The sequence below is a fragment of the Macaca mulatta genome, chromosome 14 (assembly GCF_049350105.2).
Source record: "Macaca mulatta isolate MMU2019108-1 chromosome 14, T2T-MMU8v2.0, whole genome shotgun sequence".
Lineage (NCBI taxonomy): Eukaryota > Metazoa > Chordata > Mammalia > Primates > Cercopithecidae > Macaca > Macaca mulatta.
Window position 1 is genome coordinate 101983653 of NC_133419.1, and position 15572 is coordinate 101999224.

Below are 15572 nucleotides of genomic sequence, written 5' to 3' on the forward strand. Positions count from 1 at the left end.
TGAAAGAAAGAAAACTGATATATGGAAGAAATATCTGCATTCACATGTTTACTGCAGCACTATTCATAACTGTCATTTGCCCCTCCTGTGTGGAGATCTTGGTGCAGGGGGGCCCTCTTTATTCCATGCCAAAGTAGATCTCCAGGCATCTGGAGCACCCACTCTCCTGAATCAGGAGCTTAGGATGCCCCTCATGCAGAGAATCTGGAGTTAAAGAGGCTTCCCAGCTTCATGTCTATGTCCAACTCTGGGTGCTTGGGGGCCACCTACTGATTCTTCCTTGGGACTGGTGCTTGTGCCTGCCATCAGGGGACCTGCAGGTGGACCTGCTGGGTCCAAACCTGCCCTTTGTGGCTCCCATCTCCCTGGGGCTGAGCAGGGAGTGCCGACTACCGTGCATTCTACGAATCAGTATCAGCCCATTGCCTGAGTCAATGGAGAGCTTTCGCTAGTAAACAACGATCAAGTATATATCCAGCCACATTGGTCACAGCCCGCTCTTACCTATAAGTGCCGCCTATGGGCTTGTGGGATGACCCGCAGAGCCCAGTATAAAACCTGATGAAAGAAGTACATAGGGCTGTAGAATCAAAGTGAAAAGACCCTACCCAGCATTCTGTAGAGGCACAACCCCTAGAAAAAGGGGAAAAGGGAAACAAAAAAATTATCATTAAAATAATAACAATACCATTATAGGGAAAGAAAAAAAAAGAAAAACTCCTACTCACATGAAAATAATTACAAAAATTTGAAGTGCCAGTGTCTCCAGATGAGAAGAAACCAGTGCAAGAATTCTGGCATAATGAAAAACCTGATTGTAGTGACATCACCAAGGGATTGCACTAGCCCTCCATCAATGGTCCCTAACCAAGATGGAAACTCAGAAATGACAGATAAATAATTCAAAGCATGGATTGCAAGGAAGTTCACTGTAATCCAAGACAAGGTTGAAAACCAACACAAACTTCTAAGGCAATCTAGGAAATTAAGAAAGAAATGAACATCTTAAAAAAAATCAATAGTAGCTTCTGGAGTTGAAAAACTCACTTAAAGCTTTCAATTATATTTTGAAATTCCTTATCAATAGACTGGATCAAGCAGAAGAAAAAATTTTAAAGCTTGAAGGCTGGTCTTGTGAACTAACCCAATCTGATAAAAATAAAGAAAAAAATTATTTTAAATGAGCTGATTTTGAGACATATAAGACTATATAAAGCAACAAAACCTATGAACTATTGGCATTCCTGAGAGAGTAGGAGAAAAAGCAAACAAACTGGAAAATATATTTGAGGGAATAATTCAAGAAAACTTTCCTAATCTTGCTAGAGAGGTAGAAATCCAGAGAACACCTGTGAGATACCATAAAAATGAACATCACTGGCTGGGTGTGGTGGCTTACGTCTGTAATCCCAGCCTTTGGGAGGCTGAGGCAGGTGGATCATGAGGTCAGTAGTTCAAGACCAGCCTGGCCAAGATGGTGAAACCCCGTCTCTACTAAAAAATACAAAAAATTAGCCAGGCAAGGTGGCAGGCACCTGTAATTTCAGCTACTCAGGAGGCTGAGGCAGGAGAATCCATTGAACTTGGAGGGCAGAGGTTGCAGTGAGCCGAGATCTCACCACTGCACTTCAGCCTGGGTGACAGAGTGAGACTCTGTCTCAAAACAAAACAAAACAAAACAAAACAACAACAACAAAAAAATCACCAAGGTATATAGTCACCAGACTGTTCAAGGGCAACATTACAGAAAAAAAAATCTTAAAGGCAGCCAGAGAAAAATGCAGATCACATACAAAGGCAACCTCATCAGGATAATAACAGATTTCTCAGCAGAGGGTTGCAAGCTAGGAGAGACTGGGGGCCTATTTTCAGCGTTCTTAAAAGAAATTCCACATACTTAAAAGAAATTCCACAATAATTTCACATACTGCCAAACTATGGTTCATAAGTGCAGGACAAATAAAATCTTTTCCAGGTAATCAAGTGCTAAAGGAATTTGTTACCACTAGACCATCCTTATAAGAGATCTTTACACGGGAGTTCTAAACATGGAAACAAAAGAACCATACCTGCTTCCACATAAACACACTTAAGCACATAGCCTGCACACCCTACAAAGCAAAAACACAATAGAAACAACAAAGCAAACAGCTAACAACTAAACAAGGGATCAAAACCTCACATATAAAAATTAACCTTGAACATAAATGGTCTAAATGCCTGATATGGTTTGGCTCTGTGTCCTCACCCAAATCTCATGTTGAATTTTAATTCTTAATGTTTGGGGAGGACCTGATGGGAGGTGATTGGATCATAGGGGCAGATTTCTCCCATGCTGTTTTTGTGATAATGAGTGAGTTGTCAGGAGATCTGATGGTTTAAAAGTGGTAGCACTTCCCCTGTCATTCCCTCTCTCTCTCCTGCTCTGCCATGGTGAGATGTGCTTGCTTCCCATTTGCCTTCCACCATGATTGTAAGTTTCCTGAGACCTCCTAGCTATGTTTCCTCTTAAGCCTGCAGAAATGAGTCAAAGGTCTTTTCTTCATAAATTACCAAGTCTCAGGGAGTTATTTATAACAGTATGAGAATGAGCTAATACAAAAATTGGGACTGGGAGAGTAGAACACTGTTTAAAAAGATACCTGAAAATGTGGGAGTGATTTTGAACTGAGTAATGGGCAGAGGTTGGAACAGTTTGCAGGGCTCAGAAGACAGAAAGATATGGGAATGTTTGGAACTTCCTAGAGACTTGTTGAATAGTTGTGATCAAAATGCTGATAGTGACATAGACAATGACTCCAGACTGAGGTGGTCTCAGATGGAGTGAGGAACTTACTGGGAACTGGAGTAAAAGTCACTCTTGCTATGCTTTAGCAGAAAGACTGGTGGCATTTTGCTCCTGACCTAGAGATCTGTGAAGCTTTGAACTTCAGAGAGATGATTTGGGGTATATGGTGGAAGAAATTTCTAAGCAGCAAAGCATTCAAGATGTATGTGACCTGGCTGTTTCTAAACATGTATGCTTATATGCATGAAAAAAGAGATTATCTGAACCTGGAACTTACATTTAAAAGTGAAGCACAGCAAAAAAAAAAAAAAAAAAAAAAAAAAAAAAAATTTCAGCCTGGCCTTGTGGTAGAAAAGAAAAAAAAAAAAATTTCCTGGGGAGAAATTCAGGCCTGTTGCAGAAATTTGCGTTATTAAAGAGGAGTCAAATGTTAACAGTCCAGACAATGGGGAAAATGTCTCAGGGCATCAGAGACCTTCACAGCAGCCCCTCCCATCACAGGCACAGAGTCCTAGGAGGGATTAATGGTTTTGTGGGCCAGACCTAGGGCTTAGCTACTCTGTGCAGCCTTGGGACATGGTGCCCTGCATTCCAGCTGCTCCAGCTCCAGCTGTTGCTAAAAGGGGCCAAGGTACAGCTTGGGCCAGGGCTTCAGAGGATGCAAACCCAAAGCCCTGGTGGCTTCCACATGGTATTAGGCCTGTGAGTATGTGGAAGGCAAGAGTTGAGGTTTGGAAACCTCCATCTAGATTTCAGAGGATATATGGAAATGCCTTGATATCCAGGCAGAAATCTGCTTCAGGGGCAGAGACCTCATGGAGAACCTCTACTAGGGCAGTGTGAAGGGGAAATGTGGGGTTGGAGCCCCTGCACAGAGGTCCCACTGGGGTACTGCCTAGTGGAGCTGTGAGAAGAGGACCACCATCAACCATATTTTAGAATGGTAGATCCATCAACAGCTTGCATTGTGTGCCTGGAATAGCTACAGGCATTCAATGCCAGCCTGTAAAAGCAGCTACGGGGGCTGTACCCTGCAGAGCCACAGAGTGGAGATGCTGAAGGCCTTGGGAGCCCACCTATCGCATCAGTATACCCTGGATGTGAGACATGGAGACAAAAGAGATTATTTTGGAGCTTTAATATTTAATGACTGCCCTGCTGGGTTTTGGACGTGCATGGGGCCTGTATCTCCTTTGTTTTGGCCAGTTACTCCCATTTAAAATGGGAGCATTTACCCAATGCCCATATCCCTATTGTATCTTGGAAGTAACTAACTCGTTTTGATATTACAAGATCATAGGTGGAAGGGAGTTGCCTTGTCTCAGATGAGACTTTGGTCTTGGACTTTTGGGTTAATGCTGGAATGAGTTAAGACTTTGGGGGACCATTGGGAAGGCATGATTGTGTTTTGAAAAGTGGGAAGGACGTAAGATTTGGAAGGGGCCAGGGCGGAATGATATGGTTTGGTTCTGTGTCCCCATCCCATCTCATGTTGAATTGTAATTCCCAATGTTGAGGGAGGAACCTGGTAGGAGGTGATTGGATCATGGGGGCAAATTTCCCCCATGCTGTTGTCATGATAGTGAGTGTGTTCCCCCAAGATATGATGATTTAAAAGTGTGTGGCACTCCCCCAACCTACCTCTCCTGCTCTGCCATGGTAAGATGTGCTTGCTTCCACTTCACCTTCTGCCTTGATTGTAAGTTTCTTGAGGTTGCCTAGCTATGCTTCCTGTTAAGCTTGCAGAACTGCGAGTCATTTAAATGTCATTTCTTCATAAATTACCCAGTCTCAGGTAGTACTTTATAGCAGCATGAGAATGGACTAATACAACGTCCCACTTAAAAGTCACAGAGTGGCTCCAGGCACAGTGGCTCACACCTGTAATTCCAGCACTTTGGGAGGCTGAGGTGGGTGGATCACCTGAGATCAGGAGTTTGAGACCAGCCTGACCAACAAGGTAAAACCCCATCTCTACTAAAAATACAAAAATTAGCCAGGCCTGGTGGCAGGCACCTGTAGTCCCAGCTACTCGGGAGGCTGAGACAGGAAAATTGCTTGAACCCAGGAGATGGAGGTTGCAGTGAGCTGAGATCACGCCACTGCATTCCAGCCTGGGCAACAGAGCAAGATGCCATCTAAAAAAAAAAAATCACAGAGTGGCAAACCAGTTAGGAAAACTGGACTCATTCATCTTCTGTATTCAAGAAACCCATCTTACATGTAATGACAACCATAGGCTCAAAGTAAAGGGTTGGAGAAAGATGTAGCATGCAAACAGAAAACTAAAAAGAGCAGGGGTTGCTATTCTTAGATCAGATAAAACAGACTTTAACAGCAGTAAAAAAGGAAAAAGAAGGGCATTGCCTAATGAATTCATTCAATTCAATAAGAAGATTTAACTATCCTAAATAATATGCCCTCAACATTGGCCCTCAACATTGGCCTCAATATATGCCCAGATTCATAAAACAAGGACTTCTAAGGACCTAGAAAGCCATACAACAATAGTGGGGGACTGACAGCATTAGATCATCAAGGCAGAAAACTAACACATTCTGGACTTAAACTCAATGCTTGTCCAATTGGATCTAATAAACATCTACAGAATAATTCATCAACCACAGAACATAAATTCTTCTCATCTGTACACAGAACATACACAGAACATATACTCCAAGATTCACCACATCCTTGGCCATAAACCAAGACTCAATACATTTTAAAAAATCAAAATCATGCCAGTCATACTGTCAGGTCACAGTGGAATACAAAGAGAAGCCAATGTCAAGAAGATCTGCACAAACCACACAATTACATGGAAATTAAAAAGTTTGCTCTGGATAACTTTGAGTAAACAATAAAATCAAGGCAGAAATAAAAAATTAAAATAAATGAAAACAGAGACAACAACTTACCAAAATCTCTGGGATGTAGCAAAAACAATATTAAGAGGAGAGTTTATAGCTCTAAATGCCTACGTCAACAAGTTAGAAAGATCTCACATTAATGATCTAACATCACACCTAGAGGAACTTAAGAAAAAAAAAAAAAAAACAACAACAAGAAAAAACTATCCCCAAAGCTAGCAGAAGAAAAGGAAGAACTAAAGAGCAGAACTGAATGAAATTGAGACCCAAAAATCAATAAAACCAAAAGTTGTTTTTTTAAAGGATAAACAAGATTGATAGACAGCTAGCTAGACGAACAAAGAAAAAAGAGAAGATCCAAATAAACACAAACAGAAATGACAAACATGACATCATAATGGATCCCATAGAAATACAAAAGATCCTTAGATAACTATTGTAAACACCTCTACACACACAAACTACACTATCTAGAGGAAATGATTAAATTCCTGAAAACGCACAATGTCCCAAGTTTAAATCAGGAAAAAACTGAAGCACTGAACAGACCAATATTGGGTTCCAAATGGAATTAGTAATAAAAAACTTACCAACCAAAAGGAAAGCCCTCGCCAGAGAGATTCACAGCTAAATTCTACCAGATGAACAAAATAGAGCTGGTACCAATTCTACTGAAACTATTTCAAAAAATCGAGAAGGAAAGACTCCTCCCTAACTCGTTCCCTGAAGCCAGCATCACCCTGATACCAAACCCTGTAAGAGATACAGTGAAAAAGGAAAACTATAAGACAATATCCCTGATGAACACAGACACAAACATTCTCAACAAAACACTAGCAAACCAAATCAAACATCACCACGATCAAGTTGGCCTCATTCCTGGTATGGAAGGTTAGCTCAATATATGCAAATCAATAAATATGATTTACCACATGAAAAGAATTAAAACCATATGATCATCTCAATAGACACAGAAACAGTTTTTGATAAAATGCAATGCCACTTCTTGATAAAAACCCTCAAGAAACTAGGCAACAAAGAAACATACCTAAAAACAATAAGAGACCACAATGACAAACCCACAACCAACATCAGACTGAATGGGCAAAAGCTGGAAGAATTTTCCTTGAGATCTGGAACAAGTTAAGGATGCTCACTCTCACCACTCCTATTAACACTGGAAGTGCTAGCCAGAGCGGTCAGGCAAGAGAAAGAAACAAAAGGCATTTAAACACGAAAAAAAGAAGTCAAACTGTCTCTCTTGCATAATACATGATTCTATACCTAGAAAATTCTAAAGACTCCACCAAAAGGCTCCTAAAACTGATAAATGTCTTCAGTAAAGTTTCTGGACACAAAATAAACCTGAAAAAATTAGTACCATTTCCATACAACTATAGCATTCAAGGTGAGAGCCAAATCAAGAAAGTAATCCCATTTACAATAGACACACACATACACACACACACACAAAATACCTAGGAATACATCTAACTAAGCAGATGAAAGATTTCTACAAGGATAACTATAAAACATTGCTAACAGAAATCACAGATGACACTAACAAATGTAAAAACATTCCATGTTCACATATTAGAAGAATCAATATTGTTAAAATGGCCATACTGTCCAAAGCAATCTACAGATTCAATGTTATTCCTATCAAACTACCAATGACATTTTTTCCAGAACCAGAAAAAGCTATTCTAAAATTTATATAAAATCAAAAGAGCCCAAATAACTACAGCAGTCCTAAACAAAAAGAAAAGTCAGAGGCATCACATTACCTAATCCCAGACTATACTATAAGGCTACAGTAACCAAAACAGCATGGTGCTGGCACAAGAGCAGACACACAGACCAATGGAACAGAATATAGAACCCAGAAATACAGGTGTACACCTACAGCCATCTGATCTTTGACAATGTTGACAAAAATAAGCAATGCAGAAAGAATTCCTTATTCAATAAATGGTACTGGGATACCTACCTAGTCACATGCACTATAATGAAATTGGACCCCTACATTTCACCATATACAAAAATTACCTCAAGGTAGATTAAAGATTTAAATATAACACCTCAAACTACAGGAATCTAAAAGAAAATCTAGGAAATATAATTCTGGATATCAGCCTTGGGAAATAATTTATGACTAAGTCCTCAAAAGCAATTGAAAAAAAAAACAAAAATTGACAAGTGAGACCTAATTCAACTAAAGACTTTCTGTACAGCAAAATAAACTATCAATGGAGTAAACAGACAACCAACAGAATAGGAGAACATATTCACAATCTATGCCTCCAACAAATGTCTAATATCCAGAATCTATAAGGAACTTACACAGATGAAAAAGCAAAAAATCTCATCAAAAAAATGGGCAAAAGACTTGAATAGACACTTCTCAAAAGCAGACATACAAGCAGCCAACAAACATTTAAAAATGCTCCATATCACTAATCATTAAGATATGCACATCAAGACTACAATGACATACCATCTTACACCAATCAGAATGACTATTATTAAAAATTCATGCCAGGCATGGTGGCTCACACCTGTAATTCCAGCACTTTGGGAGGATCACTTGAGCCCAGAAGTTTGAGACCTGACTGGGCAACATAGTGAGACCTCATCTCTACAAAAAATAAATAAATAAAAAGTTTGCCAGGTGTGGTGGTGCATACCTGTAGTCTCAGCTACTCAGGATGCTGAGGTAGAAAGATCACTTGAGCCCAGGAGATTGAGGCTGCAGTGAGCCACAATCGTGCCACTGCACTCCAGTCTGGGTCACAGAATGAGACTCTGTCTCAAAAAAGAAAACCTAAAAAACACAAAACCTAATAAATGCTGGTGAGGCTGTGGAGAAAAGGGAATACTAATATACTGTTGGTGTGAATGTAAATTAGTTCTGCCACCATAGAAACTGGTTTGAAGACTTCTTAAAGAACTTAAAACAGAACTACCATTAGACCCAGCAATCCCATTACTGGATACATAGCCAAAATAAAATAAACTGTTCTATCAAAAAGACACATGCACTCACATGTTCATCACAGCACTAGTCACAATAGTAAAGATATGGAATTAACCGAGGTGCCCATTAATAGTGGATTGGACAAAGAAAATGTGGTATATATACACCATGGAATAGTATGCAGCCATGAAAAGAACGAAGTCATATCCTTTGCAGCAACATGGATGTAGCTGTAGGCCAAGATGCTAAGCAAATTAACATAGGAACAAAAAACCAAAAACTGCATGTTCTCACTTATAAGTGGGAGCTAGTCATTGGGTACTCATGAGCATAAAAATGGCAACAATGGAAACTGAGGACTACTAGAGGAGGAAGGAAGAAGAAGAAAGGGTTGAAAAACTATTGAGTACTATGCTCAGTACCTCAGTACCGAGCTGATGGGATCATTTGTACCTCAAACATTAGTGTCACACAATATACCCAGGTAACAAATGTGCACATGTACCCACTGAAGCTAAATAAAAGCTGAGAAAATAAATAGAGCTGCAATAGCTGGGAAAAAATGGTCTAATATGCTCTTTTCCAGAGTGTAACACATACTCATTTATGGTATACAAGCAGTTTTTAGGTGGTACATTGAATATATATTTAAATAGTTAAGAGTTTATTTTAATGTCTTTTAGAAAAATTATAACTGGCATATCAAATCCGTGATTTCAGAGATATTATTGCTCAGGAAGAGGCTAAGTAAAACAAAAATATTATTAGACTAACGAGTTCAGTAGTGAGTCTGCTTCCTGATAATCCCTACTAACTCTGCTTAATATCTTTCCACAGCACTTATGATTATTTGACATGTACATTTGTTGCTCCTCCTCCCACAGTGTAAGATCTATGAGGGCAGGAATTTTGTCCATTTTGTTTGCTGCTATATGCCCAGAACTTAGAATAGTATCTGGTAACTAGAAAGGGCTCAATATACAGTTACTGAAAGAAAGGAATGGGGTACAAGTTAGAAAATGATTGAGGGGGAAGAGGGGGGAAGGAAAGAGGAAGGAAGGAGGGAGGGAGGGAGTAGAGTTAAGCAAATAAATAATATAAAAGGTATGAAAATGTAGCAATAGCTGTGAAGCCCATAGAATATGGTTTGGAAAGCATAGGAGTAACAGGCTAAAGTAACAAGCAGTTTGGTTACAGAAGATAAAGAATTATAGATGCTTGAATAATATGCTAAAGGCCGGGTGCAGTTGCTCACGCCTGTAATCCCAGCACTTTGGAAGGCCAAGGTGGGCAGATCACCTGAGGTCAAGAATTCAAAACCAGCCTGGCCAACATGGTGAAACCCTGTCTCTACTAAAATACAAAAATTAGCCGGGCGTGATGGCGGGTGCCTGTAATACCGGCTACTCGGGAGGCTGTAGCAGGAAAATCGCTGGAAGCTGTGAGGCAGAATTGTAGTGAGCTCAGGTTGTGCCATTGCACTCCAGCCTGGGTGACAGAGTGAGACAGTGTCTCAAATAAATAAATAAATAAAGCCCTAGAATATTAAAAGATAACATAAAATTCTCTAGGTTATGTCGCTGATCCCCAGGAATATTCTGAACGTTCTATCCAGAACTCTGCCATTTCCATTCTTTGATAAAATTGAAGAGTCTTTTAAAGTCATTGGGAAAACACTCAAGATTAAAGATCTTAGTGGAATCTAAGTGTCAGCATTAGAGGCTCTGCTACTATCTAAGGCAAGCATGCCAAGGAGAAAACAATGGCTGCGCCAGGGTCAGGATACCTTCAGGTCTTTCTTCTGGCTCCAACATTGACTAGATGTGTGATTTTGTGAGAAAGTTGTATTTTCTAAAATTGAGGAGGCTCCTTAAGACTTCTGAGTGGAAACAGAAATACAAAGAGGTGGTAATTGAGGTGTCGGACTCAAAAACAATTTTAATCTGCTGAGATTGTGGTTTCATTCAGCTAATAGAGAGTTACTGAGCACCTCCTTAAGCCAGGTACTACTGTCAACCTAATCACTGCTCTTAACTTAGGAAAATAAATCTTTAATCAAGAAATTATAAAATTCTATAAGTGATCTAATTACATGAGTTAATGTAAAGTACCCAGCATGTTACCTGGGTGCTTAATTTTGGTCCAGCATGTTTGCAAAAACAAAGGAGGTGACAGCTGTATATGTTTTAAATTTGACAAGCATTGGTCTCAGTATAGCATTTCCCAAAGGAAAATCCACATAACATCACTGGAACACAAGCTGTTTATAGTTGGTGCACTGAAAAAGCATTTTTAGCTTTAACAATTATGTAATATTTTTATTATGTTTTTTAAAAGTTATATCTAGATGTAAAAGCCACGATTTCCAGACAGTGTTGTGCAGGATGTGGCTAAGTGAAAAAATGCAAGGGAGTAGGATTGTCTTGCATAACCTTGGCTCGCTTGATCTCCCTCACTCCGCTGTTTTCATTCAAACTATCTGTCACTATCTGACATTAATTTTTTAAATGTGCGCTATATTATTGAAAGTTTTAGAGATTCTAATAAAAATATGGGAAAAGGGAATTACTAATATAACTGTTCACCAAATAGATTCCTAAAGTGATTGCTTTAATCAATCACTTGCAGAAGCTAGTAAGCAATGGTACCTGACCAATCTGCAGAGTCAATTTTTGAGCCGAAAGGAACGTTAATGCTCTCATTTTACAGATAAGTAGACTGATGCCCAGGAAGGGCTGTGGTCACACAGGATATGGGCAGCAAACTCCGACACATACTACTTAATGACAGGTCAGTGCACTGCCCATAACCTCTACTTATAGGCAATATAGATTAATGGAGTTTTCTTCTCTTAACAGTTTCAATGTGCTGGAAACCTGTAAAGTTAACGGAATGGTATTGGTTGCTTCATTCAGACACTCACATGTGCAGAGTCACTGCAAATAATCAAGACAAACAAAACAAAACAAAATAAAGATGAATAAGAAATTACAATTTTCTGACACACAGTTTTATAGTATAAATATTACACAGTATACTATTGATGAAAACACCAGAATTACCTCCAAGGACCATGCCAGCCTGACAGCACTTTCTAAGGCGACATGCTGGGCAGTTTTTTCTGCGGATTTTATCAACGATGCAGTCATTTCTTCCAGCACATAAGTAGTTATGCTGCCCTAAAAAAAAAAAAATCAGTCAAAATTATTTACAATATCTAAGATTCACTGGAAATTCTATGCAGTGACAACTGAAATAGAGACTAGACACACATCAGCAAGTGCATGACTTAGCCAGCTTCCTGCCTGGCACAGCTGAATGTTCGTGAAGCTATAAAACTGCTCAGTACTTTACCTGTGCCTTTAGGAGCCTCAATGAGGTGAGCATAGCTGAAGAATCAATCCTAGGGCTCCTTTAAAAATCTTTTGCAAAAGATTTCTGTTTATCTTCTTAATGGTGTCAGTATCAGATTGCCTTTAGATGTCATTTCAAGATTAGCTACATGTTGCTGATAAGCGTTAGTTGTATGAGGTGGTCAAATTCTAATAAAACCTTTCTTTCTGACATCGATGCCTTTAAGAAAACAGATACAGACTAAAGAATTGAAGAGGCCTCTGGAATAGACTTTTTAAAAAAATCTAAATGCTTAGTTCTATTGGAAAAGTCCCAGAGCTGGTTTTCTCTTTAAGAAATCAACAGAAGAGCACGTAAAAAAAGGGCACTTATTGTACTGAATTTAATACCTGCTTTATTTTGACTACACATTAGAAAATACCTTGAACAGAAATAATGATAAAGGAAGAACTTAAAACAGACAGAAGTACTCAATAAAGAAGAGAAAAATTATAGAAGTACAGATGATACACATCACACATCACCTTGGGGTCACTTTGTGTAGAGGAAACTATGGATGCCTTTAAAAAGGTCTGGCACATAAATTTAATATTCAACAATGATTTTTAAACCACAAATATGCTAATAAGGCATGGAACAATCTAATTTATTTAGATTTAACAAAAATAAAAAAATTCAGCTTAAACATGTAAATGTTAATTTACTTTTTCTGACACTCTTTTTTTCCCCAAAAAATTCTTTAAAACAGACTGTGAGTCTTTTAGTATCATCAGCCTACTTCAGCCTACTTATACTTATGAACATGACAAACAATTTTAAAAGATCATGGAATTTTCCTGTAGTATTTACGTTAGTTAAGATTAAAATCAGAGTCTTCTGGCCAAAGTTTGCAGTAAAGGAACTCAGAGGTACCTACAACATGTACTTAATCAAGCAGGGGAAGGATAAGCCTAAATGGCAAAGGGCAAAAACGCCAAAAGGCCTATCTATGTGACAGCTGATATCAAGAAGGTTCCTGACCTCGGGCATTTCTGGAAAAGCACAAATATTTTCATAAAGATATATGCCTCTATAAACTTATGTTCATGTACACTCACACAGTAGTGTTCGTCTCTTGTTTAGAGTCCCAGGAATTAAGCTTTCACCTAATAAAGGGTAACTGTGAAGCCTCATATCTATGCTGACTTTTGTGCACATAATGCCGGTCCTACAGGAGGTTAGCAGAGTGTACTGCATGCTACTTTCTGATTTGACTCTAATTTATTTTTTTTTAACCACAAGTTATATATTTGGGGTATAGGAGTGACTGTGAGAGCAAGGTGTGTGTGAGTCAGTCTATCAATCGATCATCTATTTAGACCCTATATTGGTATCTCATAAGAAGAGAGAACAGAAAATAGCAAGATTTTCTATTCTTTTTTTTCAGACGGAGTTTCGCTCTTGTTGCCCAGCCTGGAGTGCAATGGCACAATCTCGGCTCATCACAACCTCCCCATCCTGGGTTCAAGGAATTCTCCTGCCTCAGCCTCCTGAGTAGCTGGGATTAGAGGCATGCGCCACCACGCCTGGGTAATTTTGTATTTTTAGTAGAGATGGGGTTTCCGCATATTGGTCAGGCTGGTCTCAAACTCCCAACCTCAGGTGATCTGCCCGCCTCGGCCTCCCAAAGTGGTGGGATTACAGGCAAGAGCCACCGTGTCCGGCAAGGTTCTCTACTCTGTACAGAAAACAGACTTCAAGAAATAGAGCACACAGATGTAATTGTTGTTTGAAGGGAGGCTGTCCTACTCTCTGCTTCCAGGTCATAAATACCAAGGAAAAAGGTCTGATCTAAACACCAGAAGCTGGCATGCTGCTCATCTGTCTCATTTATATTTCTAAAATGGCCTACAATATCACCTCCTTATTCAGTGTCTCATAGAGTCCTCTTTACCAACCGTTTTTGCTTTCGTCCTTCAAACAGTTCCTTCCTATCTGCTTTCAAGTCTTGTCCCATCGATTTCCTCCTTGCTCTCCTAAAATCTTTAGTCTCTCCTGTCCTGTGATGTCCTGCTCTCTCATTATTTTTCCATCCAAAAAAGTTCCAGTACCAAAAAAAGGAACCCTAGCTCACTCTAGATTCTCCCGGAATCCATTCCCCTTTTTTTTTGGTCATCAAAGTTGTTGAAAACATCATCTACATTTGCTGTTTCTACCTAACTTTCTTTATTCCTATGTGGTAATTTGACTTGTGTAGTCACAATTCTTATAAAATCGCTTAACATCATCAAAGATTTTTTCATTCCTAAATGCTGTGAATGCTTTCCTGATCTTCTGAATCGTTTGCTTCAGGTGATTTCTTTCCCCGCCTGTCCCACTGATTCATATTTTGGGGCCTCTCTTTTCTGACTCTTCACCTGTCTTTCCAGCAGTTCCTTTTAAGTTCCTTTTGTCAAGCCCTCTTACTTTGCTTAGTCCTTATGTGTTGTGCGCCACTGCACACACTTTGTGGGTAGTCTCATTATCTTCTGATGGTCCCAAAATCTCAATATGAGCTCTGACCTTCCAGTCATCTTTCTAGGTACCTCAAACTCAATATCTAAAAAAATACAATTTAGTGGTTATCTGTTCAAATTATATAATGAATTGTATTATTAGAGAAATTCTGTAAGAACATAAGGAAATTCAAAACAGAAAATAACCTACAATTTGATAATCATGCATCTCTTCTCATTTTTGCTTCCTTCTTGCTATGGTTTGAATGTTTGTGTCCCCTTCAAACTTTATATTGAAACTTAATCCCCAATGCAACAATATTAAGAGGTGGGGTCTCTGCCTTCATGGATGGAATCACCTTTCAAAAGGGCTTGAGGGAGCGAATTTGGTCCTTTTTGTCCTTTCTGCCATGTGAGGATGCAGCAAGGGGCGCCATTTTGGAAGAAGAGTGCAAGCTCTTACCAGATGTGGAATCTGTGCCACCTTGATCTTGGACTTCTCAGCCTTTAGAACTGTCAGAAAATATTTCTGAATATTTCTGTATTTATAAATTACCCAGTCTAAGGTATTTTTTTATTGCAGTGGAACAGACTAAAATATTTCCAAACTGTCTATACAAATCTAAATGGTTCTTAATATTTATTTGTTAGTATTTAAGTGAATGTATTTATACTTTTATAAAACTCTCATTCATTCAACAAGTATTGAGTATTGAGTATATCCCAACACTGTTTACTGACTAATCCATGTTTTCCCTCACTAAATTAAAATGCCATGTTAATTGCTGACGCTACATTGTAGTACCAAAGAGCAAAGTTAGAGGCCAAACTGCTTGTTCAAAGCTCAGATCTGCAACTTACTATCCACAAATAATAAAAGAACAACAGACAATTATTAAGCACTTACTGTGTGCCAGGAATTGTTATGAGCTATTGACATATATTAACTCATTTAATCACCAAAACAACCTTTGGAGGTATTATTATTCTCATTTTATAGAGAGTTAACTAAGGCATCTAGAAGTTAAATAACATGCTCAAGGCCACACAGTTAAACATTTTAGGTTAATTATCTTGAGAGGTAGTATAGAAAGTTAAGCATATGGACT

At 38.9% G+C, this 15572-nt stretch overlaps 1 protein-coding gene across 2 annotated transcripts in view; it reads right to left on the reverse strand.

The window, feature by feature from the left end:
• Positions 1-15572, reverse strand: part of PGR (progesterone receptor) — a 91997-nt gene that overhangs the window by 40814 nt on the left and 35611 nt on the right. For both annotated transcript variants that reach the window (NM_001278457.1, NM_001278456.1), the window contains 1 exon segment: positions 11698-11814. In NM_001278457.1, coding sequence (NP_001265386.1) covers positions 11698-11814 — 117 coding nt within the window.